Genomic DNA, 25,102 nt, shown 5'->3' on the forward strand with positions numbered 1-25,102 from the left:
TATGGGTATCAGAGCCTGGTTGGAACCTATCCTAGCGAGATCTATGTGGACATTCTGTTTCACCCGTTAATACAACATTAGTTTTTATAGTAATTCAATTAGCAAAATGTGGCCATTGAGGACCAATTTTTTTCAAAACCAAATTCTCTAAGTAAAATTTTAATCAACTAAACCTTTTTTAGCAATTATTTTTCATATACCATCGGAATGGCTGTCTTGAACAAAATTTTAATCTATTGAGTGAAATCTTTGGTTTTTTTCAATATTGTCTATGATTATGATACCTATTAAGCGAGTTATGTAAATAAATTGCATTTTAAAGTTTTATAAGACAACATACCAACACCAATTTCACTTCTCTACTTCTTATAATTCAACAAATGAAGATGAAAATTTTCAGTGTTTAAAATTATCAAAATTCCAAATTCAATGAAATTCTCAAACTCCATTTAGCATTTCATATGACACTCACAATTAGGACCCCAAGCAAGCTTGTAAAATTAAAAAAAAAAATTATGTACGAATAGAATTAAGATAGGTGTCTTTACCTCAAATCATTTGTTCCTCTAAGAAATGATCGAAAAGGCTAGGAAAAGTTAAGAAAAACATATCATGCTACTAAAGAACCTGATTTACAAATAAAATATATCACTATACATATACCTAGACAAGTAGACATTAGTCAATTCAGCTCGAATATATGTAATCACATACCCCATGGACGCAAACTTACACTAAAAAACAAAAAAAAAAAAACTTTATATTATCATTAAAAACAAACTAAAAAACATATGATTAAGTGAAATATTTCTAAACTTTGTTATCTTATGTTCTCCTACAAAAGAAAATGTGTAAAATAATCTCATAGTTTTAGAGAAAATGTAAAATAAAGAAGTTTATCAAACAGTAAAATTTGTAAAATGAATTACTAAATAATTAAAACTCTAATTTACATATTAAAGATTAGTTAGGATTTTAACTTTTCTTTTTCTATACTAAAGAAATTTTAATAATTATACTACTTTCATAATCTAAAAATAATAGTGTGACACAAGTTTTAGGAGTGCATTTCGTCATTTACCCGTAAATCTTTCTTGTCCACAACTATATGCTGCTTGACGCTCAGCAGGGATCTGTGTCACTTTGGTTTCGTGAGAAACTATCGTAAGTGTGGAAATTTTGAAGAACAAGAACAACAAAATTAAGGAAAAATGAAAATCCCCAAGTGGTAATAAGTTCAAAAGCACGTTATATGCCTGAAAATTAAGAGTTCATAGTATTAAACAAAATGTTTAATTAATTGTTTGCATTATTGTTGCACCAATCATGTTTGAAAGCGAAATAACTATTGTACTGGGTACTATAGATTGAACTTTTGTATGGTATCTACGCGGTGTCTAAAGAGAAATTGCTTTTTTATGATAGCATTAAAAAAAGATCACAATGTGTAAAACGTTAAGACAAAAAGATAAATGATGTGAAAGAAAAATTATGACAAGAATAATATAAATCCTTTCCCAAAGTATCTAATTGCATAATAGAAATTTGCTTTGCAATCAATCACCTAATAGCAAATTGTTTTTCCCATTATCATTTCTTATATTGAGTTATCAATTTTAAAATTAAAAGTAGACTTTAATTTTAATTCATCCCTACAAAATTGACTACTAAAGTGAAGTTTATATCCACTTATATATTGTAAATTAATTTTATTTTTAGTTGATGTGAGATTTCTAACACATTTCTCACGTTGAGATACATATATATTGAACATGAGATTAGACGTTAATTGGTCTAATAAAGGGTTGAAAAGTAGATTCAACAATAAACAAATTTCTCTAATATAAACTCTAACTCATGATTTTGATACCATGTTAAGAAGTGAATTTTAAACCTTCCTCAATCTTACAAAATCAGTTTGAAAGATGAAGTTTGCACTTAATCATCTATTGTAAATTGACCTTATATTTAATATATGTAAAACTTTCAACAATTACTTGTGCTTGATGTTTAAAGAGACAAACACTTTAAGTTATTACATAATTAATTACATTTTTTTCATTAGCAGGTTGATTACATGTTTTTTCGATCACAAGTTCATCGAGTGACATTGTTAAGGTCAATCATTATACATCTAAGGTATTGTATGTTGGAGGCTTCAAACTTTGTCACAGTTTTGTTCTCAAAAGATAGAAAGAAGAAAGAATATTTAAACTATCTTAAGTCTCAACTCGGATGTGGTAGAAACACATGTTAATATGTCACAGTGTTGAATAAAGATAAATGAGACAAATTTTTTTAATTCATTTATAAAAAAAAAACTTAAAAACCACACATAAAAAATGATATAAGTGATAATGTGAATATGATCATGAGATTTTATTTTATTTTTTTACTTAAATCAAAATTGTCTCTATTCTATAAATATATTTTTATTTTGAAATCCGTTCTTATTTTGTTTTCTAAATTGAAGGACTATTATGTTATTTTGAGATCTAAGATAGTAATTTTTTTTTCTTTTATATATATCAACTCTTTACCTATAGATTAAGAAATTCAATTAGTTTATCTGTACTACTGACAAAAAAACTTAGAATTTTTTATTTGGTTGGCTCATAATTATGTTTCTAGTATGGAGCATCTACAAAGAACCTTGGGAAAGACTGTGCATATCTATATGGTTTCAATTTCTTCCTTATCTCTTCAATTTTGTAGAACCCTAAGTTCTCCACCATGGATGACTTTTCCTATTTGTTGAGATTAGATGTAATAAACTGAATCTTGTGTATTTTGTGATGTTAATACATATGTTTTTTCATTTCAATATTAGTATTTGACTTTTATCCTTAATGCTCACTAGTGCAAAAACATTGTATAACGTCACGCGTTGAATGTCCAACCACTGAATAGCCAACGTTAAAAAAGGATCGGTGGCAGTTTTGTAAATAAATGCAATTATTAGATGTCGTTTAGAATTGTAATTCGACGTAAAATGATATAAAACGTCGAATATGTTATAATATATTAATATTATATTATTGCAAAAGTTAATGTGTGGTTTAAAAACATTAAATTGTGAGCTTTAATGTTTGGAACGTTGGGTGGCAACGTTCATTTTCTTTCAACGTGCAAATTTGTTTTAATTAAATCATTTATGGTTTTTTAATTTCTTTTATTTTCTTGATTCTTTCTAGCTCTATAAATAGGGAGTTCCTCCTCCATTCCAAGACACACCAAATTCAGTCTTTCTCATTCTTCTCTTTTCTGAATTTCATTCTTTAGCTCTTTCTCTCTTCTAAAAATATTTTGGGTTATTCTTATACTCTGTTTAGAGTTCCTTGCTAGTTCTGAGATCCTCAGACATTGTGAGAAGTTCCTGTTGTATCTTGGGGGACTTGCACATCACACCGCGGATAAGTCCTTAAGGACAGTGACTCTACACGCCTCAGGAAATACTATTTGGTCAGCTTTTCTAACAATCTTAAGGACTTAGTTTGTTTCATATCAGCTAGATCAGTATGAATTAACCCTAATAGCTCAGTTTGGCGTTCTACAGAAAAACATGTTTTCTTTGTTAATTTAGATTCTACACATATATCACATTTTCTACTCTGTTTATCATGCATATTAATCAATCCTAGTCGTTTTAATTTCAAAACATACGAGGAATTCACATGTCCTAATCTAGCATGTCATATATCATACGAGTCAACAATATAAGCAGAAGAACTTGATTCATTAATATTTTCAGAAACATTTAGAATGAAGAGTCCTTGATCACAATATCCCTTCCCCACGAATACATAATTTTTATTCATGATGATCTTGTCAGACTCAAATGACACTTTAACCCCCACCTTTCCCAATAGTGCTACAGAGATTAAATTAACTCTGATTGATGGCACATGTAGCACATCACTCAAGGCGAGAGTCTTTCTAGATGTGAGTTTGAGAAGAACTTTTCCTTTTCCCAGAACAGGAGTGGTCCTGGAATCACCGAGGTAGACGTGTTCTTCTCCATCCCCTACACTAGTGTAAGAGGTAAAAGCACTTCTGTTTGCACAGATATGCTTGGTAGCACCAGAGTTTATAGATGATTATTCTAGATATACCAAAGTTTACTTAATCAAACATAAAGAAGCCTTTGATGTATTTTTAACCTATAAGGCAGAAGTAGAAAATCAGTTGAATAAGAAAATTAAAAGGATTAGATCACACAGAGGTGGTGAGTATGTGCTTTTTAATGACTATTGTGTTAAAGAAGGAATTATCCATGAAGTGACCCCAACATATTCACCTGAGTCTAATGGAGTAGTTGAGAGGAAAAATAGAACCCTTAAGGAAATGATGAATGTTATGCTTGTTAGTTCTGGTGCACCTGATAACCTTTGGGGAGAAGACTTGCTTACTACATGTTTTTTACAAAATAGAATACCCCATAAGAAAACCGGTAAAACTCCTTATGAGTTGTCGAAAGGTTACCAACCTAACCTTAAATATTTAGGGGTGTGGGGGTGCTTAGCCAAGGTGATGTTACCTGATCCTAAGAAAAGGAAAATAGGATCTAAAACCTCTGATTATATGTTCTTAGGTTATGCTGAACATAGTGCTTCCTATAGGTTTCTAGTTGTTAAAAGTAACATACTTGAGAGAAATTCTATAATGGAGACGAAAAATGCTGAATTTTTTGAACACATGTTTCCCTTAAAGGTTAGTGAGATGTCTCAACCTGTTGATGATAATGATAATAGTAATACCATAAATGAGGATTTGAGAAGAAGCAAAAGGCAGAGAAAGGAAACTTCCTTTGGAGATGAAATTTATACTTATCTTGTTGATAATGATCCAATAAGCTTTATAGAAGCTACTAGTGCTCCTGAGGCAAAACAGTGGGATAAGGCCATTAGGACTGAAATTGAATCAATTCAGAAAAACAATACTTGGACTTTAGTAGATTTGCCTAAAGGAGCAAAACCCATTGGTTGTAAGTGGATCTTTAAGAAAAAGTATCACCCTGATGGATCCATAGAGAAATATAAGGCAAGATTAGTAGCAAAAGGTTTTACTCAAAAACCCAACATAGATTACTTTGATACTTTTGCTCCAGTGACTAGGATTTCCTCTATTCGAGTGTTGTTAGCCCTAGCAGCTATCCATAAACTAGCGATACATCAGATGGATGTTAAAACAGCCTTTTTGAATGGTGATTTAGAGGAGGAAATTTATATGACTCAACTTGAAGGGTGTGTTGTACTTGGTCAAGAGGATAAAGTATGCAAACTCTTAAAATCCTTATATGGGTTGAAACAAGCACCAAAACAATGGCATGAAAAACTTGATAATGTGTTGCTTTGTGATGGGTTTTCACCTAATGATGCTGATAAATGTGTGTACTCTAAGTTTGAAAATGGTGATTGTGTCATTATATGCTTGTATGTGAATGACATGTTAATCTTTGGTACATGCAATGAGATTGTCGCTAGAACTAAATTGTTTCTAGGATCAAAATTTGAAATGAAAGACATCATGTGATTTTAGGTATTAGAATCATAAGGAAGGGAGATAGTATATTACTATCTCAAGAACAATACATAGAGAAACTTCTTAAGAAGTTTGGGTTTTATGACTTAAAACCAGTGAGTACCCCTTATGATGCTAACTCTAAATTAATGAAAAATAGAGGAGAATCATTATCTCAGTCTCAGTATGCCCAGATAATTGGGAGCTTACTACACTTGATGAGTTTTTCTAGACCTGATATTGCTTATGCAGTAGGTAGACTAAGTAACTACACTCAATGTCCAAATCAAGAACATTAGGATGCACTTGCTAGGCTTATGAGATACTTAAGAGGTTCAATGGATTATGCCATTGAATATAGTGGATTTCCCGCTGTACTAGAAGGATACACTGATGCTAACTGGATCTCTGATTCAGATGAGACAAAATCCACTAGTGGTTATGTATTCACACTTGGGGGTGGTACGATTACACGGAGATCAGCTAGACAAACAATTATTGCAAGATCAACAATGGAATATGAGTTTGTTGCTCTTGAGATGGCTGGTAGTGAGGCTGAGTGGTTGAAAAACTTCTTAGCAATCATTCCACTAGGAATGAAACCAACCCCATCTGTGTCAATACACTATGATTGCCAATCAGCAATAGCTATAGCTAAAAACAAAAATTACAATGGAAAGAATAGACATATTCAATTGAGACACAATTTGGTGAAGCAGCTGCTAAAGAGTGGAACTATTTCCATTGATTATGTGAAGTCAGAACGGAATCTAGCAGATCCTCTGACAAAACCCATGGGAAGACAAATGATATTAGAAACATCGAGGGGAATAGGACTTAAGCCGCTTCCAAACAAACAAGTGATGGTAACCCAACCATTGTGATTGGAGATCCCATGAATAAGGTTCATATGGGTAAAAATAAGTCACGTGTTAGTTCTGATAGCACTAAATTGATTTTAATCAATTATGTCCATTCCTATGGTGTGTGTGTGAAAGTTCTAGAGACTGCATTATTGAGAGGTTAAACTTTGTCATTAAAATTCTATACGGTGATAGAATTTTGTCTTAAACAAAGTTTTAATGATTTTCATATCCCTTATGGGTGGTGTATGATTTGCAGCATACACTTGATGAAATCACCTATATGAGTGTCAAGTAGGGCCGCTTGCATGAGATCTTGGCATGATCTCTAAAGCACTCATGAATATCGGGCACGCGCATGGCCTAGTAAGCGCAACACAACGATAACAACAAGGATTGTGGGGGTGTATTGTGATTGATAAACCTCTAACATACGTCAAATGTCTTTGGTTCATATAGCTTGCTATACCAACTACATTGTGTGTTAAGTTTCTAAATCTAAGACTGGTTCATATAGCTTGCTATACCAGCTCTGATGCATTACATCCTATGATACCCAGAATAAAAGTTTCTTATTTTTCTTTGAGTGTTTGAACTATTTGAGTCAAAGACTATTTTCTTTCAACTTCTTTTGCAATATGTGGGGGATTGTTATAATATATTAATATTATATTATTGCAAAAGTTAATGTGTGGTTTAAAAACATTAAATTGTGAGCTTTAATGTTTGGAACGTTGGGTGGCAACGTTCATTTTCTTTCAACGTGCAAATTTGTTTTAATTAAATCATTTATGGTTTTTTAATTTCTTTTATTTTCTTGATTCTTTCTAGCTCTATAAATAGGGAGCTCCTCCTCCATTCCAAGACACACCAAATTCAGTCTTTCTCATTCTTCTCTTTTCTGAATTTCATTCTTTAGCTCTTTCTCTCTTCTAAAAATATTCTGGGTTATTCTTATACTCTGTTTAGAGTTCCTTGCTAGTTCTAAGATCCCTAAACATTGTGAGAAGTTCCTGTTGTATCCTGGGGGACTTGCGGATCATACCGCGGATAAGTCCTTAAGGACAGTGACTCTACACGCCTCAAGAAATACTATTTTGTCAGCTTTTCTAAAAATATCCCAGCGTTAGACGTCAAAATGTTAGTGAATTCAATAAAAATTTGAGCGGGAGATTGAAAATTCATTCACTTTACCTTAGCGTGCGAGACCCTCTTCTCTTCTCAAACTTTTCTCGAATGAAGTTTGACGACCATCACATGTAATCTTTCTTTTCATTTGATATAAATGCATGTTAATTAACTACTTTATGTATGATTTTCGTTTGTTTTGACCGATTATTTTCGTGTTATTGTCCTTCATAGGCGCATTCTACTTTCTATCTCATTGGTGACGACACTTTATTCCGACGAACCCACCTTCTCAAGGTTATTTTCCGTTTTCGTTTTGAAGAACTTATTTGTTCAACTTGTTTGTTGTTGTTGTTTGGTTGAACTTGTTTGTTGTTGTTTAATTGAACGTGTTTGTTGTTGGTTATTGTTGTTTGTTGTTGATACTACACTACATGTTCATAGTTCATGGTTTATAAAATACCAAAATCTGGAATTTGTTACTTTTCTTTTCATTTGATATAAATGCATGTTAATTAACTACTTTATGTATGATTTTCGTTTGTTTTGACCGATTATTTTCGTGTTATTGTCCTTCATAGGCGCATTCTACTTTCTATCTCATTGGTGACGACACTTTATTCCGACGAACCCACCTTCTGAAGGTTATTTTCCGTTTTCGTTTTGAAGAACTTATTTGTTCAACTTGTTTGTTGTTGTTGTTTGGTTGAACTTGTTTGTTGTTGATTGATTGAACGTGTTTGTTGTTGGTTATTGTTGTTTGTTGTTGATACTACACTACATGTTCATAGTTCATGGTTTATAAAATACCAAAATCTGGAATTTGTTACTTTTTTGCTTTTCAGGTCTCTCGTAGAATTGTAAAAAAGGATCACAATTAATTAAAAAAACAAAAAAAAAGATTAACGTCGTATATTGACAAAATTCGACGTCAATTTAACGTCTCCCAATATGACGTCAACCTCAAATTCGATGTGAAATATCCAAAATATTCGACGTTGTACGTTGTATTTGTACTAGTGGCTTGCTTTGGACTAGCCACCCATGGCTTAATTTTTTGTTCTTGATGTATTGGAAAATATGACTTGAACTTAGAACTGAAATTGAACACATAGTGGATGGAATTGAGATGTTTATAAATACATGAGAATGAAGTGGATGAAATCTAGTCTTAATAAATTATAAAATACTCTATATTAAATTTCTTGCACACCAACTGTTTGATAAAAATACCAAAAAGAATTTCTTATGTTTTTTGTACACTTTGATATCTAATTCAGTTATGAAAAGAAGAATTGTCATGTGTTGCACAAGTCCCTTGGAATATAATGATATTTATCACTTGCTATAGTGTAATCGGTGCACTTACACAACCAACAATCTAGAAAATTTTCTATGTATAAATCTTACTAATCTTTCTTAACATATTATAAAGAGAGAGAGAAAAAGAGGGTACCACCAACATCTACTCCCTTACTTAAAATATATTTCTAAAATTACTCTAAAGTTAATTCGAACTAACTATATATTTACCACCTCATTAACTATATTTCTAGTCATGTTATATATATAGAGATACAAAAATACTTCACAATAATTATTACTTATGGATTAAAGTATTGTAAATTAGTTAAGGCTGCTTTTGCGGAGAAAATAATAATTCAAGGGTTACAAAGAAAACCGTTTTCTTTATCGTTAATAAAAAATAAATAATTAAAGGAATATTTAGCATAAATCACATTTTTTTTTTAATTTAAATTTCTTATCCTCATATTTATTGGCATATTTACATCTTCTGTTGAATTCTTTCTTGTAAGATACATCATCACTTTTTACATAGAATATATATAGTACTAGAAAGAGATAATTTATATACATATAATTTCTTGAAAATATTAAAAATATTTAATCCTTGAGATTTAGAAAGTATTATAGAAAGAGTGGTGTTGTAGAAAGAGTTTAAAAGTGTTGTTAATAAAAATGTTAGGAAAATGATACTCAGACAACGTTTTTTGACAACATTTCGACACAGGACACGTGTCAGCGTTTGAGTGGTTGAGGGTTTTGCATGAAAAAGTTGTTGCGTTCTGAGAAAGTCAGATGAAACCTGCTGCAACGCTGACGTGGCACGGGCAGGGGCAGATGGGGTGTGCGTTTCAAATTTGAATTTTATTTCCTCAATGCGAAGCGGGCGCGAACAACCAAAACGCGACTTCTGTGACCTAGACAGAGAAGCGAGAGAGTTGGAGAAAGGAGGGATCACGAGAAAGAGAGACAGACCGAGTCCGCGCCGGAGTCCCGCCGTCCACTGTTGAAGGCCGTCTCGGAGAGATCCAACGCCTCCAGCCCGTTCCGTTTGACGGCGCCGCAGCTCCTTCGTCGAGCGCTCGACGCGAACACGGCAGCCTGTGTCGTCCGTTCCGGCCCTGCGACCAAGGGAGGCGTTGAAGGTATCGCTTCGTCCCAGGTGGTGCCGTCCCTGTCCCGGAGTGCCGCCGGACGTTCGCCGGAGTCTCGCCGGAGTGTGGGCTGTCACACATTTGTCCAAAAAGAGGGGTTTTCCGCCACGCGTCGTCTTCACTGAAGGTTGGTTTGCTTTTTGATTTTTCAGTGGAATACATGGATCATGTTGTTATTGGATTGGATTTGGTGTTCTTCTGTTGGATTTTTTATACAACTGTTCTGGTTAATCTTACACTGTTGCTGTAATTGTGTTCGATTCGTAGTCATGGTCCTAGTTGGCCTTGGTGTCAAAAAACCTGAACCCAATGACCCACTTCATTCGGGTTTGGTAGCAGTAATGTTGGTGAAGCAAGGGTCCTAGAGAATGTATTTTTATGGGAGACGAATTTGTTAATAAAATGTTAAGAAGTTGTTCCGAAATTACTTAGAAGTAGCTGAAATGAGGTACAACAAACAAGCCTCCCCAAAATGAGAGTGATGGACGTAGTTGGCCTTGGTGTGCAAAAACTGGAACCCAGGTACCCACTTATTTTGCCTGAGGTACCAGTCCTGTTCCTGTACCATGAGTGTTTAAAAATGTTGTTTTGTGTGGCACGAATATGTTAAAAAAATGTTATCCTGAGTGTTCCCAGATTGCTTAGAAGTAGGTGAAATGTGGGAAAACAAACAAGCCACCCCACAAATCATTCAATGTGGAAGTTGTTGGCCATTGTGAGCATAAACTGTCACCCAGGTACCCAGTTCTGTTCCTGTAGCATGATTGTTTGAAAATGTTGTTTTATGTGGCACGAATTATACGCATTCATAAATGAGAATTATATTTTGTTGTGTTTTAACATATGCTGACAATGTTTGTTATGATTTCCAATTTATTGTTTTAGTTCATTGTGTTGGTGTAATGTAATTTAAGTTTTTGTGTTGCTGTAGTGTGATGGAGGAAGAACGTGGTGAACAAAGTGACAAAGGAAGTGATAGAACGAAGAAGGTACGTAGGATTGTATTTGATTTGCATACATATGTTGTTTGACTGTATATAATTAGTAAGCATGACTTCCTATGCAGTTAGTGTTCAGACACTACTGCAGAAGCAAGATGATAGGTGTTCTGAACGAACGGTTGACTATTGAGCAAAAGGGATACATTGAGAAGAGTGTTTTTGGTTGGTTGTTATACTTGCCAAGTTCTATTAAGATAGGTAGGAATTTGTTATCTAAGTTGTGTGGTGAATGGGTAGATAGCATGAGTGGGTTTTATTTTGGGGGCAAAGTTATTAAGTTTACCGAATTTGATGTGTGTCTGTCGTTAGGGTTGCCTGTTGTTGGTGAAGCGATAGATTTAAATAAAGTTGGGCATCGTAGTGTTTGTAGGGAGTACTTCCCTGAGGGGAAAGTGGATGTCAGGATGGTATATGAGTTTTTGTTAGAGGAACATCAAAATTTTCCAATAGAACATTTTTGCAGTTTGTATATATTGGTAGGCATATCAGAGTTCTTGGTTCCGAATCGAAGTGGAGTAGTATTCCCAATCATATTTGACCTTGTTTCGGAGTTTGGGAGTGTGCCTAGGTACAATTGGGGCAGTTTAGTTTTTCAGTACTTTGTTGAAAGTGTGTGTGCTGCTTCAACAACAATGAAGAATGAAACAACCAAAAGCCATATTCATGTTCAAGGATGTGCTTACCTGTTGCAGGTACGTGTTTGTTATGTAATTGTTAGTGAAAGACAATCATTGTTTATTGTTTGAATAATTTTTATTGTCTTAGTTGATGGATTTAACATTTGCAGGTATGGTTTTGTCACCATTTTGTGACATCGAAGTCCATTTACAGTACACGGGTAACAAAATTCCCAAGGTTGTTGAACTGGATTGATATCAATATTGGGGATAAGTTTATGAAAAGTGCTTTGGCAAAGGGATCGGTGAGTAGTTGTTGATTACAGGAAGGTGCAAAGTTATTTATGATTTGTGTTATTATGAAACAAAAATTGTTAATGACATTGCAGGTTGTTATTGATGTTGGTGTGTCCAAAGAGGAGCTTTGTTATGGTATGGTGAAAGACGCTTGTGAGAAATTTGGTATTCCATTTAAGAAGCAAAACAGAGGAGATAAGGAAAAATTACTTTTTGTTGTAGAAGAACAAACACGGGTAATCGCGGACATGCAAAGTAGTATTAACGATTTAAGAAAGTTGGTTCAAGCAAAAAATGAAGATAAGAATGAAGAATTTGTGGAAGAACCGGTGTGGGGACGTGAACATGGTTGTCAAAGTACACCGGTTCAGCATGACCAGCAAACCCCTGTGGCTGAACGTGGATTTAAAATGCAACAAAGCGGAATGTATGATCGTATGAAAGCGCAACCCCGAATACGGGTTAAGAGTGTCGTCAAAAGAAGTCCTTATACTGCAGGTGTTAGAAGAAATAAATGAGTACCTGAGTAAATTGTATTACATTACGAATTTCAGTTTTAGATAATGTTATCATGTTTGGAATCATGTTGAAATAGTTGTTTTAATTTTGAAAACATTGGTAATTATGCCTATCAAAAACGTGCCGTAAACCCTAGGTTCGTCCTTTATTAACATTGGTACTATATTTACTACTATAATATCCTGAGGAGCGTCCCCCGAGTTTCCCGCTAATCGTACTGTCACTTGTCCAGGACGCTCGTCCTCCTTCCGGTCGTTCCGCCCTTGCTGCTTGGAGTCGCTGAGGACGCTCGTCGTCGGTTCTCGGTGAGGACGCTCGTCATACCTTTCCTGTTACCTCCAGTTGGTCAGGACGCTCGTCCTTGGTAGGCTCGCTCAGGACGGTCGTCCATGCTCCGCTCGCTCAGGAGGGTCGTCCATGCTGCGCTCGCTCAGGACGTTCGTCCTTGATCCGGTCGCTCAGGACGGTCGTCCTTACTGCGCTCGCTCAGGACGCTCGTCCATGCTCCGGTCGCTCAGGACGCTCGTCCTTGCTCCGCTCGCTTTGAAACGTTCGGCCACTGTCCTCTACCGTCCGGTCCCCTTCTCTCCCCCTCCTATATCTTCTTCTCTCGTAAACTCGCCAGGCCCTAACAGTTTTCATGTGTAAATCGTTAAGAAAATTATAGTACCTTATTTACTTCTCAATATTTATGACTATCTTATTCAGTAAATGGGAAATATTAGTGATCATTTTGACAACAAATGTTTTTTTGCAATGGTTTTAATGAATTAATTAATTTATTATTTTTTACCTTAACAAATGAAGTTAAGTCAAAATTATTGAAGTTGAAGTACATCAATTGTATGAAGACCAACGTGGTTGACAGAAATAAGTAATAATTGCATTTTCATTAGATCATAAAAATTCAAAAACAGTAACATGAATTCGTAATGTACATTATGGTTTACACTGAGATTGGATGTATCACAGTACAGGGACATCCATTAATATAAACTTCAACTAAAATGTCATTTCCAAGATTGTTAACCTCAAAGACTAGCACGTCTCCCTCCTTCAACCCATATTCCGTGCAAAATTCCTTCCATCCTTTGCCAAACTTTGTGGAATTGCGAGTGACAGACACCAAAACACTACACATGACGCCGTCCTTCTGTCCAAGGAGCATAACCTGTGTCAAGCCTTTGCTCCGGATAAGATTCCCAAATGCAATTTGCAAGTCCTGTGGCAGTAACAAAAATGAAGTAAATCACATTGTCCAATTTATGACAACTATATGTTACAAAAAAAAAAATAGTGACGACGTACCAAATGACTTCCCCGTGCTTGTGATTTTGTCAACTTCACCGAAAACAATGACGTATCAGGATAATTGGTACCATCATAAATGAAGGATTCCCTACGCTCTTGGGAGCAAGCACCGAAATATATGGTGATATGGAAATTATTATTACCCACATAGTGGAAGCTTATGTGGGAATCGTTCAATCTTTCAGGGTATATGTTTCTCATTTGACCCCAACCATTAGTTATTCTTGGATTGACGGTATCCATGTTATAAGTCACCACATGCGTGTGACCATTGTTGTCGAGCAAGGACCATGTCGGTCCTAATTCATTTTGAAAGGCCGCAGCAAAGTGCCTATCAACGTACCCAATGTCCTGCACAAGTTTTATCCAAGTATAAGGTCACTTTCATGAGAAGAAATTAATTAAGAAGAACATGCTTACCGAATGAGAAAAGTGGATGGATCCAAATTTCCACAACACTCGTAATGTTAGAGCGGAGGTTGAGGCAGCCATAACTTGAAATAGCAAAACCAATATGTTTGCCTGTTTCCATTTACCGAACCCTAAACCACAAATATATATACACAATGAAGAGGTTTCACGAAAAGTCAGAACAGTGCACCGTTAGACGTGTCCAATGAATTGGTAGAGTGAATTAATTGGTTGGTTACAAGAACGTTGAATGGCATTGGGAGATGTGCAATTTCAGTCCGTTCCACGAAGCAGTAAATGTGTTGAACCGTTTCAACAACCATTTATTTCATAATAAATGAGTCGTTATAGTTTATGACGTGGTGGTTGGGGTACATTAAATAACGTGGTTGGGGTACATTAAATGGATAACAGAGGAATAAAAACCACATTAAGAACGAACGCTATTAACATTGACAACGAACGTTGTCGGAATAAGAATATTTCGTTAACGCACGTTTTGTAGTGGTCCGCGTAAGTGGAAGGTTGAACTGAAGAGTGGGTAGTGATTTAGCGGTGGTTCGTTGACGGTTGTTCGTTGACGCTCGTTCGTTGACGTTCGTTCGTTGACGTTCGTTTTGGAGGACGTTCGCTGTCCATGCTTAGCGTTATGCGAATTCATGTGGACAGCGTTCGGTATTCAACACACGTTTCGGTATTAAACATTCCTCAGTAACCATATTCATGAAAAATAAATGTAACCAATTACTATATTAATGTTATTTATTTCAATGTAAGGACACACATAATATTCAACACCACACATACCCCAAAAAATAAGTTTATACCCACAGTGCATGGGTTAAAGGTGTGTATAAGTATTTGGTGAAAACTCATCATTGTGAACGATGTATTCTCCGGATGTCAATAAAGACATGAATTCTGATTGGGTGACTTGAGATTGAAACATATCCTCATTTGGAAGTTCCTGAACATTGTGGACGTCCGTTATGTCTTGGTTACTTGTATCCTGATATAACAGTAGTAGTTAAGGTTTAAATCAATGAAGTTGATTACTAAGAAAGTACATCCAAACAAACGAAATGTGTGTCTGTTACTCACATTGGAATTCCTTGCATGTTTGGTTTTAGTAGCATGGGACTTTTTCTTTTTTGTAATTTTTTCAACTGTTGATTGCAACCTTTTTGTCCTGGGTCGGCCTTTGCGTTTGACAGCTACAGGACTGCGCACAAGTATGCCGTCAATTTCAGAACTAGGTCGAACGTCTTCATTACCATGCAGACGTCCATCCATGTGAGAGGCGTCATTCACCATCGACAATGTCGTTGATGTACATACACCCAAAGTTTTGGCTATACAGTTTAAATCCGACAGCAAGTTATCAGATGCAGTCTCAGAATCACAAGCAACCTCTGCGATGTCATAGAAACGCTTACACAAAGCTTGGTACCTTTGCATCTTACTGTCTTCAATGTTGTTGGTGTAAGATGCTTTAATGAGAGTATGTCTTCTACGGACGTTTTTGCTCCACCTACGCAAAACATATTTTGTTGGTACATTACGCACATCTTCCTGCCCTAGGACCAATAACGAATGTCTACACAAGATTCCCCTAAACTCAAATAGTTGGCAACTGCAGTGACTGTAGGTTGTCACAGGATCAAACACTACTACATGAAATTTTGAACGACACTCACCCTCCCATATGACGTCTTCTTTAACAGTGTACCTAGTTATTGTACCTTCTTTTGTGATGTTTTTAATGAAGCAGTTCATGCGTGACCGAAATTCGTTTTGAACTTCCACAAATTTGGCCTGTGTGTACTCGGTTTGGTATTGTCTTTCAATAAGAGATTGAGATCCGCATGGTAGAGTCGTATTCATTGAAGAAAAATCGGCCTCAAGTTCTTTTTGCGCTTTTTGTCGCAGGGCGTTATCGTACTGGTGCACAAATTGTTGAAGTGTTGTACTTGAATTTATGAATCCATCAAAGAATGCATTCATGCCCTCACTTCGTTGGGTCGTTGACATTCCCGCCCAAAATTGATGTTTCATATAACAAGGAACCCATCGTTGTCTATCTGCATACAATGAATTTAGCCAATCATTATTCTCTAACCCTTGACATGACATCAAATTTGCCCAGCCTAACTCAAATTCTTCATAACTGACTGTGTCATACACAAGCCTCTTAAGTTCACTTTTGATTGCTTTATAGCATTTGTAGCCTTGCAACTTCTCAGGTATTTTTTTCATTATGTGCCACAAGCACCAACGGTGTTTTGTGTTTGGAAACACAAGATTTATGGCATTGGACATTGCCTTGCATTGATCAGTGACGATACCTTCAGGAGCCTTGTTTGACATACATCTAAGCCAAGTTGAAAATAACCATGTGAATGTCCTAGTGTCCTCTGCAGAAATCAAAGCACAGCCCAGTAATATTGAATGACCATGATGATTAACACCAACAAATTGTGCAAATGGCATATCATATTTGTTTGTTAGGTAGGTTGTGTCAAACGACACAACATCACCAAAATCTACACATGTTGCGCGACTTCGTGCATCGGCCCAAAAGACACTGCTTATTCGGTTGTCGTCGTCCATTTCCATATCATAGAAAAAATCATTGTTTAATTCTCTCATTCTTGAAAAATATCTTAAAAGTGTTTGGCCATCACCTTCCTTACAAAGAGCTCTTCTCTGCTGTCCAATGTAATTACGGGCATCACGTTCCACGAATTGCATATTTTCAAACCCACCGGCCTCATTGACCAAAGATATGAAACTTTTGTTAATGCGAACACCAGAATTATCATTCATATTAAGGGTGTGCTTCGCATGCATATTAATTCTTCGATTACCACGTATAAGGTTGGAGTTATTTGGACACATGTCATGGCTGTGTTCAATAACAACTGTTCTGACCTGCCATCTTCCTTCTTTCATAACAACACTTATTCCAGCTGGACATTGGTTTTTCTGAGTTGGCTGGGTTTTCCATTCTGGAGCAATGGAAGTTAGGTACTTCCCTTCCCTAGAGCAAACTAATTTAACGAAGATTAAGTCGTTGTTCTTATTTCTCCTAGAAGTCCTTATCCGAACACCAAAACCACTCCTCACAGCATAGTCAGTGTAAAAACTTTTAACCTCTTCAATTGTATCAAACCACATATGAATTTTAGGGACAATATCGTCCACATTCTGATTGGAGTCGTTGTTCACCGCACAAGGTACTTCTTCACACGCCATAATACGTGACAAACACATTCAAAAGCAACGCCTAGTCCAACATCACATGGACGTCAAAGGTTAATGAAATCAATCATTAAAACTTCAGAAAAACATATTTCATATTCCGGCACCACTAATGTTCATGCCCACACTTTCTGATAACGACAAATTTGTTGTATTTGTAACTTTCAAACAATATTGTAACAACAAAAGCCAATATTTTTCTTTGTTCAATCAACCATAACATAACTGTTTAATACAAGGCATAACATTTGAAATCAGTAAAACATTAACTTACTAAGAGAAGGAACGTCCTTTCACAACCGCTTCAATAAATGGCCTTCAATATCCCACCAAGGTCCAACGGCCAAGCTCCTGGGGATTAAATGCTCTTCAATGTCTTACCAACTTCATACACGGAAGCTGTTGCTTTCGGCCATAGACTGTAATTCTTGAATGACAAAAGCCCGGGTTTATTTCGCTTTATACTGCATTAAATGGAAGTTCGTGGATGGGCGGGAAACTCCATCCGCTGGAACGCCTACACATTAATTGCATGACAAGCCAATTAAGGGTTTTAGCTGGACAAACGTCATTTCAAAATAGGAATATAATATTATTATATCATTATTCAATTGTTAACTTTTCCCTACGTCAGTTCAGTGAAAAAAGTTTGAAGTGTAATTATGGCCATTTAAGTCAATATTATAATATTATATTCCTCTATATAATACAGCTTTCGATTTCCTATTGGCATACCTCTTCAAAGTAGTTTCGACGTCAGGTACAGTTGGTGATCCTTTAACTACAAGTTTATTGTTTTCCCCTTGGGCCATGCATAACCTAATTCGTTTTCAACGATGCAGTTTGAAAGAATGGAGCCATGGGAGGGACTCGATATAGACGACAGTGATCTCAAAGCATTCTTAAAAAAGTGCAACTCAACTGCAACGTTGATACCAGGACCTACTGCAAATGTACAAGCGGCCATGCTAAACAGGCAAACAGATGAACCTAAGTCAACACAGGAATTTGTTAATGACATTGCAAAGGCAACATTTGATCGAGATTTCAAATCTAATCCTTGGATATGGGCTGAGAAGTTCATTAAACACCATGGTCAACTTTTTCATAATCAGTGGAGACGGTTATATAGTTTAAATGTTTAATGTTTTGAATAAGAATGGTATGATATTGTTTGCAGGACTTGTAGAAGATGGCAACATTAACAACGTCACCCAGCTAGAACGCGTTAAGTCAATGCATGTCCTTCCGTTTGTAGCATGCATTGTTAAAGAGTGCAACCCAAATGGATTGGGTGACATGAAAATTGTTGTCAAGGTCTATCACTAACATGATTGAACTACCACACTGTCTACATTGTTAACTTTGTTAAAAGCGTGGTATGTTAACTTCTTTGGTTTTCCTTCCTAACAGGATCAAAGTACCTCATTGTCTGCTTCGGTTCACAACAAAGTCCTTCTGCATCCAGAGTTTGGGCCCGATATAGGAGTTGGTGCTGTGTTATTATTGCAAAGTGTAAACCTACTACAACTTCTAATTATAACCTTTAAGAATCATGGACCACGTCAACTTATTCCTTGTTTTAAAATGTTATACATGTCTTTACGCACAGGTAGGTGCATTGAGTCCTTTTGGCAGGATTTACTATTTGAATATAACAGTCCGGAACATTGTTAAGGTAATATGGTCAACTCATAAGTTAATCTTAATTATTTTGTTGTTTACGTACGGCCGTCGTATTGTTAAATTGATTTTAACCAATGTGTAGGTCTTCAAAGCTGACATAGGTCCTCCAACTGAGGAACTACTTAACCTTCATCAAGACCTGTGATTCGACCCAACCCATGTGCCGAAAACAACAACAAAGACAAAGATGTTGGTCCATCTGAAAAGGCTGGTTCTTCTCGCTCTAATAATAAAACAACAACCACCATGGAAGATTGATGAGCGTTTACAAATTGACTTTATGTTTGTATTTGAACCATTAATTAACATAAATATTAGTTATGTTTTGTAACGTACTGTATGCACTTATTTCAATATCAATGAAGGTTACCTATTCACAAATGAAAGAAATGAATAACCATAATTTACGTTCGACATCATTGTCACCCACCTTACCTACCCTTGCTTTGCTTTCAGCATTTGCTATTGGATCCATCCGACATCGTTCATGTCAAACAAATTGAGCTGAATTCATATCTAGAAGGCCTGTATGCAAGGACAACATACCCAACAACCAAGTCGTCCGTCCTAATCATCCCACAAAACCCCACTTCATCAAACGAAATAGACGACATACTAAGGAAACTTGTTAGTCCCTGATGCGAACGTTTTCTTGTTAAACATTTACGCACATTCTGTTTTCCGTCATGCTGTTTTAATTAAAGTTTGGCTAATGTGTTCGACTTGTACGTATTTTGGAAAACATTTTTTAATCATCTCCACTGGTATGAATGGGTAAATTAGTGGGTACTTAAGTTTCACTTTAAGCACAGACATGCCAACTTCGTAGACCACAGTCATGAATGGGTAAATAAGTGGGTGCCTAATGTGCTCACATATCATTCGTTCTGTTTGTCTTGAATTTGGAAACAATTATTTCTTAATTTATTAACAAATTCGTGGCACTGGAAGCTCAATTGGTAACGCTTATACTGCACCACCAGAACGGGTACCACAGGGTAAATAAGTGGGGACTTACGTATAAGTTTTTGCACAGAAAGGTCAACTGCGTAGACCACAGTCATTTACGGGTGCCTGATGTGCTCACATATCATTCGTTCTGTTTGTCTTCAAGTTGGAAACAATTCTTTCTTAATTTATTAACAAATTCGTGCCATTGGAAGATCAATTGGTAACGCTTATACTGGACCACCACAACGGGTACCACAGGGTACAGAAGTGGGGACTTAGATATAACTTTTTGCACAGAAAGGTCAACTGCGTACAGCACATTCATTTACGGGTGCCTAATGTCGTGTCGCTCCGCTCGTTCAGCCCTTCTTGCGTCCACTCCCATCAGGACACTCGTCCTCGGTCGTCGCTGAGGACGCTCGTTCAGCCCTTCTTTCTACCTCCACTCGCTCAAGACGCTCGTCCTCGGTCGTCCCTGAGGACGCTCGTCCGCAGTCCTTCTTACCTCCAATCGCACAGGACGCTCGTCCTCGGTGGTCGCTCAGGACGCTCGTCCGCACTCCTTCTTACCTCCACTCGGTGAGGACGCTCGTCCTCGCTCGTCGCTCAGGACGCTCGTCTGCACTCCTTCTTACCTCCACTCGCTCAGGACGCTCGTCCTCCATCCGCTCGCTCAACTGTGTTTGTCCCCCCCTTCTCGTTCGTTCATCCTGCTCCTCCCTTTGAACTGGGCAGGCGCTAACATTCTCCCTCATTGCTTGTGTTTGTCATTCACTTCGATACAATGATTAGTCATTTTATTAACAAAAGCGTCCCACACCAACCTCAATTGGTCACGGTCCAGCTGCAGGACCACAACTGTTACGAAAGTCAAAATAAGTCCTTACTTTGCCATAATTCTTTGGACACACAGGACCAATACGTACCTGGATAAAACGTTTTGCACGTCAAAGTCAAATAAGTTCAAATCACTTAATTTTAGCTACCAAATAAATTTCCTTCTCAAAATTTACAAATTTCAGATTGGATGTGCAACCAATACATAAATTAAAATGTATCAACAACTGTTCAAACATCATTAATCCCCTGCATTCTACAACATGCCTAAATCTTCCAAGACTTCATTCCTCCGGACGTTGTCCACATCCAAAATCCATTGACATACATAATTCTCCCTAAATTGTTGTAGTTCTTCCTGCCAACACAATAATGCACAAAACATTAATCCAATGCAAGTTTTTTATCAACCACGCACAACATAGACATATAGACAGCTTACTGGGCATTGTCTTTCTTTCATATTTGTCAATGCCATCCCACAACTCCATAACTTTCAAAACAATTACTCCACAATCAAAACTACATCAAAACAAGTCCAACAACGTCACTATCATATTTAACATATGAATTATACAATAAAATATTATACTTCAATAAATGAAAATTACAAACATACTTGTTTGGTTGGATTGGAGTATGCAAGTGTTGTACCTCCAATGATGGTTTGTTCTCTTCCGCACAATTGAACAAATGTCCAAAAAGCAATGCAAGATTATGTGCCTGGAAACAACAAACTTCCCTTATAAATTTGGAATCACAAAGTAAACATCAATTACTATACATACAATGACATTGTCAATCTTTTGTCGTTCCTTTCTTTTGTGCCCAAAAGAGTCCAGTGCAAACATTTCCAATGATGGAATCTTCACAGCGTAGCACCACCAATGGCCATCATGGATAATTGGGACAAACAACTACAACAAAAATAATATCACACCATCAACTACTCCTAACCAAAAACATACTCTCCAAATAACTTAAATGAAATGTAATTGCACTAACAAATTCGGCATTAACAATGTCATCAAATCCGATGATATTAGACGGGAAGTAGTGAGAGTAGTCATTCAATGTCCAAACTTTCCGAATACTCTTTCTCTTTCTTGACTCAATTAAAACATGGGTCTGCAAGGAAGTCACACGGTTAGCTTTTCATTTGTCATGTTAATAGATTATTAGGAGCATAAAACAACTAATATTTTAACCTACCGCATATAATGGACTAAAACAGATCCTTTTAACTACTCCAGTGGTCCTTCTTTCAAAGAACATGAACACTGATGTGGCAAACAAAATCCCCTACAGAACCAACAACTTCTTAATACTATACAATTCAAATCACATAAAATAAATCATAAATTCACACATCAAATTTCATTATTACCGTGTTGCCAACCTGCATCCTAGGTCCAAAAGAATAACAGTCTTCGGTTCCAAATGTTTGACCGGAAATTTCAGAAACAACCCTTCAAACAAAAATATGACATAAGTCAACATGTTTCATCATCACACTATTAATAAATGGAATTTAAGAATTGTCAAAGTGAGAAATTCATTACCTCCAAGGAAGTTTAAACGGAATCACCATGTTGTACAACTGTGTTCGATCTACATTCAATAAATTATCATCATCATCAGTGTCATCATGTAGTGGCACAGTGCTTACAACAGGTCCAATATCCATTACGTCCTCAACGTCATCCTTCAGTCCTGAGCAACAACCACCCACATCACTATACGTGAATGTTTGAAAACATTCCCCTGCCCCACCATGACCATGAACATCACCACCCTCTTCTTTACCATCGTTCCCTTTCTCATAATCTTCCTTCCCAACACCGACCAATGTAGCCAAACTTCTCAAATCTTTATCCATTGCAACCATTTTTCTTTGGTTGTCTTCAATTTTCTTCATCAGCACTTGTTCCCAACTTAATCCTAAGTGATCTCCATCATCTTCCGCTATTGACCCTTCTTCCAAATGAAGGGCCGCACAAATCATTGGGTTTTGACGGTCCTCGTCCCGCAAAAACCACTCCCAACATATCTATGAACATCCTTATGTAAGTAATCATTTAATAACAAAAATACACAATTCATGTACTACATATCAAAAAATTGTCAATTAAAATAACACCTAACTTACCTCTTTCCGTTTAAAGATTTCCTCTATTTTGTTACACCTTAACTTAACCGAACGCCAATTCATTATTCGCGGGAAGACAATGTCATGTGCACCGTCCGCTAAACCCAAACGTTCGACCGCCCATAGCTAACAAAAAATTATTCACCAAATCATTAATCATATAATAAACAAATTATGCCCACATCAAACGTAATAAAATATTGAATTTCTTACCTGCAGCACGGCAACATTCCCACTAAGACCGAGGTCCCTCATGTGACCTTGCCTTATCTTCCTTGAAGCATTTCCTAAACTATTTAGGACAAATGTGTGCACAGCTTTTGCCCAATTATATTGGTACAAATTATCAATGTTATCTAATACTCTAAAAGGCATGTTACTAACTGCCTTTGAATGTCTAGGAAAGTAGAAAACAATAAAACAAACTAAAATATACAAACGACATACACAATCAACATCCGTCTCATTATTTTCTATTAACAACTTTATCCTATTTATGACATCTTTTACAGTCAATGACTTTGACGAAAATTCATGACAAACAACAGCATCAAAGTCATCATCAAAATTTACATCTAAACCCCCAACACCCAATCCTAAACCCATGCAAACATCGCCTACTGTAAATGGTACCATTGTTTGCTTCAAAACAAAAGATGAGTTGCGGCTAACCCAACGTCTAACCATTTCCTTCAACAAAGGACTGCAGAAGTCAATTGGACCGTTCATATAAACACACCACTTGAACGGAGTCATTTCGATCCGTGTCCTATGACTGTCGCCTAGTATGGAATTAAGGTCCACTATCGGTTTTGTGTCACTCCATGCCCGCAACCGCAACTACAATTCATTTTCAAACAATTAAAACCATTATACCCTGTTTTGAAAGAAAGGTTAAACTTTTCGTATTGTTAAATTTACTTACATTCTTGTAACCTTCTTCGTTATTGCAATCCATGACTACGAATCGAACACAATTACAGCAACAGTGTAAGATTAACCAGAACAGTTGTATAAAAAATCCAACAGAAGAACACCAAATCCAATCCAATAACAACATGATCCATGTATTCCACTGAAAAATCAAAAAGCAAACCAACCTTCAGTGAAGACGACGCGTGGCGGAAAACCCCTCTTTTTGGACAAATGTGTGACAGCCCACACTCCGGCGAGACTCCGGCGAACGTCCGGCGGCACTCCGGGACAGGGACGGCACCACCTGGGACGAAGCGATACCTTCAACGCCTCCCTTGGTCGCAGGGCCGGAACGGACGACACAGGCTGCCGTGTTCGCGTCGAGCGCTCGACGAAGGAGCTGCGGCGCCGTCAAACGGAACGGGCTGGAGGCGTTGGATCTCTCCGAGACGGCCTTCAACAGTGGACGGCGGGACTCCGGCGCGGACTCGGTCTGTCTCTCTTTCTCGTGATCCCTCCTTTCTCCAACTCTCTCGCTTCTCTGTCTAGGTCACAGAAGTCGCGTTTTGGTTGTTCGCGCCCGCTTCGCATTGAGGAAATAAAATTCAAATTTGAAACGCACACCCCATCTGCCCCTGCCCGTGCCACGTCAGCGTTGCAGCAGGTTTCATCTGACTTTCTCAGAACGCAGCAGCTTTTTCATGCAAAACCCTCAACCACTCAAACGCTGACACGTATCCTGTGTCGAAATGTTGTCAAAAAACGTTGTCTGAGTATCATTTTCCAAAATGTTATGAACATTATTAAAGTACATAAGGTTGGCATAACCGTGGAGTTATAATAGTGTTATGGTCCAACCAAGCATGAGGTACTTTTTTAATGATCCCATTGATCTGGCATTCCACTCCATGGGAACACTGACAGGGATGTGAGTAGAAGAAGACAATGGAAACTAAAAAAGTTAATTACAATTAATGAGATAAAATATAATATAACAGTTTTCAATTTAAAATTATATTATCTATCTCAGATATGTCAATTTTGTAAGGCACACATGACATCACATTCTAAAACATAATTCTTAATAAACTCTGTCACAACCTAACCATAGTGGCTTGTGAGGTGTTCACCAAGACAATCAAATAAGTGGGTAATGTGCCATTGGACACTGCTTAAT

The 25,102-nt window shown here is 36.7% G+C and overlaps 4 protein-coding genes across 4 annotated transcripts; 2 read left to right on the forward strand and 2 right to left on the reverse strand.

Annotated features, from left to right (window-relative positions):
- The first annotated feature begins 11,213 nt into the window (after nt 1-11,213).
- LOC128193897 (uncharacterized) lies at nt 11,214-12,403 on the forward strand. Its single transcript, XM_052868088.1, has 3 exons — nt 11,214-11,663; nt 11,759-11,893; nt 11,978-12,403. Exons 1-3 carry the CDS (start codon nt 11,214-11,216, stop codon nt 12,401-12,403), a joined length of 1,011 nt encoding a protein of 336 aa, XP_052724048.1.
- Nucleotides 12,404-14,967: 2,564 nt separating this feature from the next.
- LOC128193898 (protein FAR-RED IMPAIRED RESPONSE 1-like) lies at nt 14,968-17,381 on the reverse strand. The gene is made up of 2 exons (XM_052868089.1): nt 15,228-17,381; nt 14,968-15,135 (listed from the first exon to the last, which is right to left on the reverse strand). The coding sequence occupies exons 1-2, from the start codon at nt 17,379-17,381 to the stop codon at nt 14,968-14,970; spliced, it is 2,322 nt and encodes a 773-aa protein (XP_052724049.1).
- Nucleotides 17,382-18,223: 842 nt separating this feature from the next.
- LOC108346584 (uncharacterized) lies at nt 18,224-19,218 on the forward strand. The gene is made up of 5 exons (XM_017585654.2): nt 18,224-18,482; nt 18,568-18,704; nt 18,801-18,902; nt 19,000-19,065; nt 19,156-19,218. The coding sequence occupies exons 1-5, from the start codon at nt 18,224-18,226 to the stop codon at nt 19,216-19,218; spliced, it is 627 nt and encodes a 208-aa protein (XP_017441143.2).
- A 1,899-nt stretch (nt 19,219-21,117) lies between these two features.
- Nucleotides 21,118-23,968, reverse strand: LOC128193899 (uncharacterized). The gene is made up of 11 exons (XM_052868090.1): nt 23,936-23,968; nt 23,495-23,850; nt 23,224-23,407; nt 23,011-23,136; nt 22,424-22,911; nt 22,249-22,330; nt 22,074-22,163; nt 21,867-21,989; nt 21,650-21,778; nt 21,516-21,584; nt 21,118-21,219 (listed from the first exon to the last, which is right to left on the reverse strand). Exons 1-11 carry the CDS (start codon nt 23,966-23,968, stop codon nt 21,118-21,120), a joined length of 1,782 nt encoding a protein of 593 aa, XP_052724050.1.
- Nucleotides 23,969-25,102: the final 1,134 nt, after the last annotated feature.

This window comes from Vigna angularis, chromosome 9 (genome assembly GCF_016808095.1).
Source record: "Vigna angularis cultivar LongXiaoDou No.4 chromosome 9, ASM1680809v1, whole genome shotgun sequence".
Lineage (NCBI taxonomy): Eukaryota > Viridiplantae > Streptophyta > Magnoliopsida > Fabales > Fabaceae > Vigna > Vigna angularis.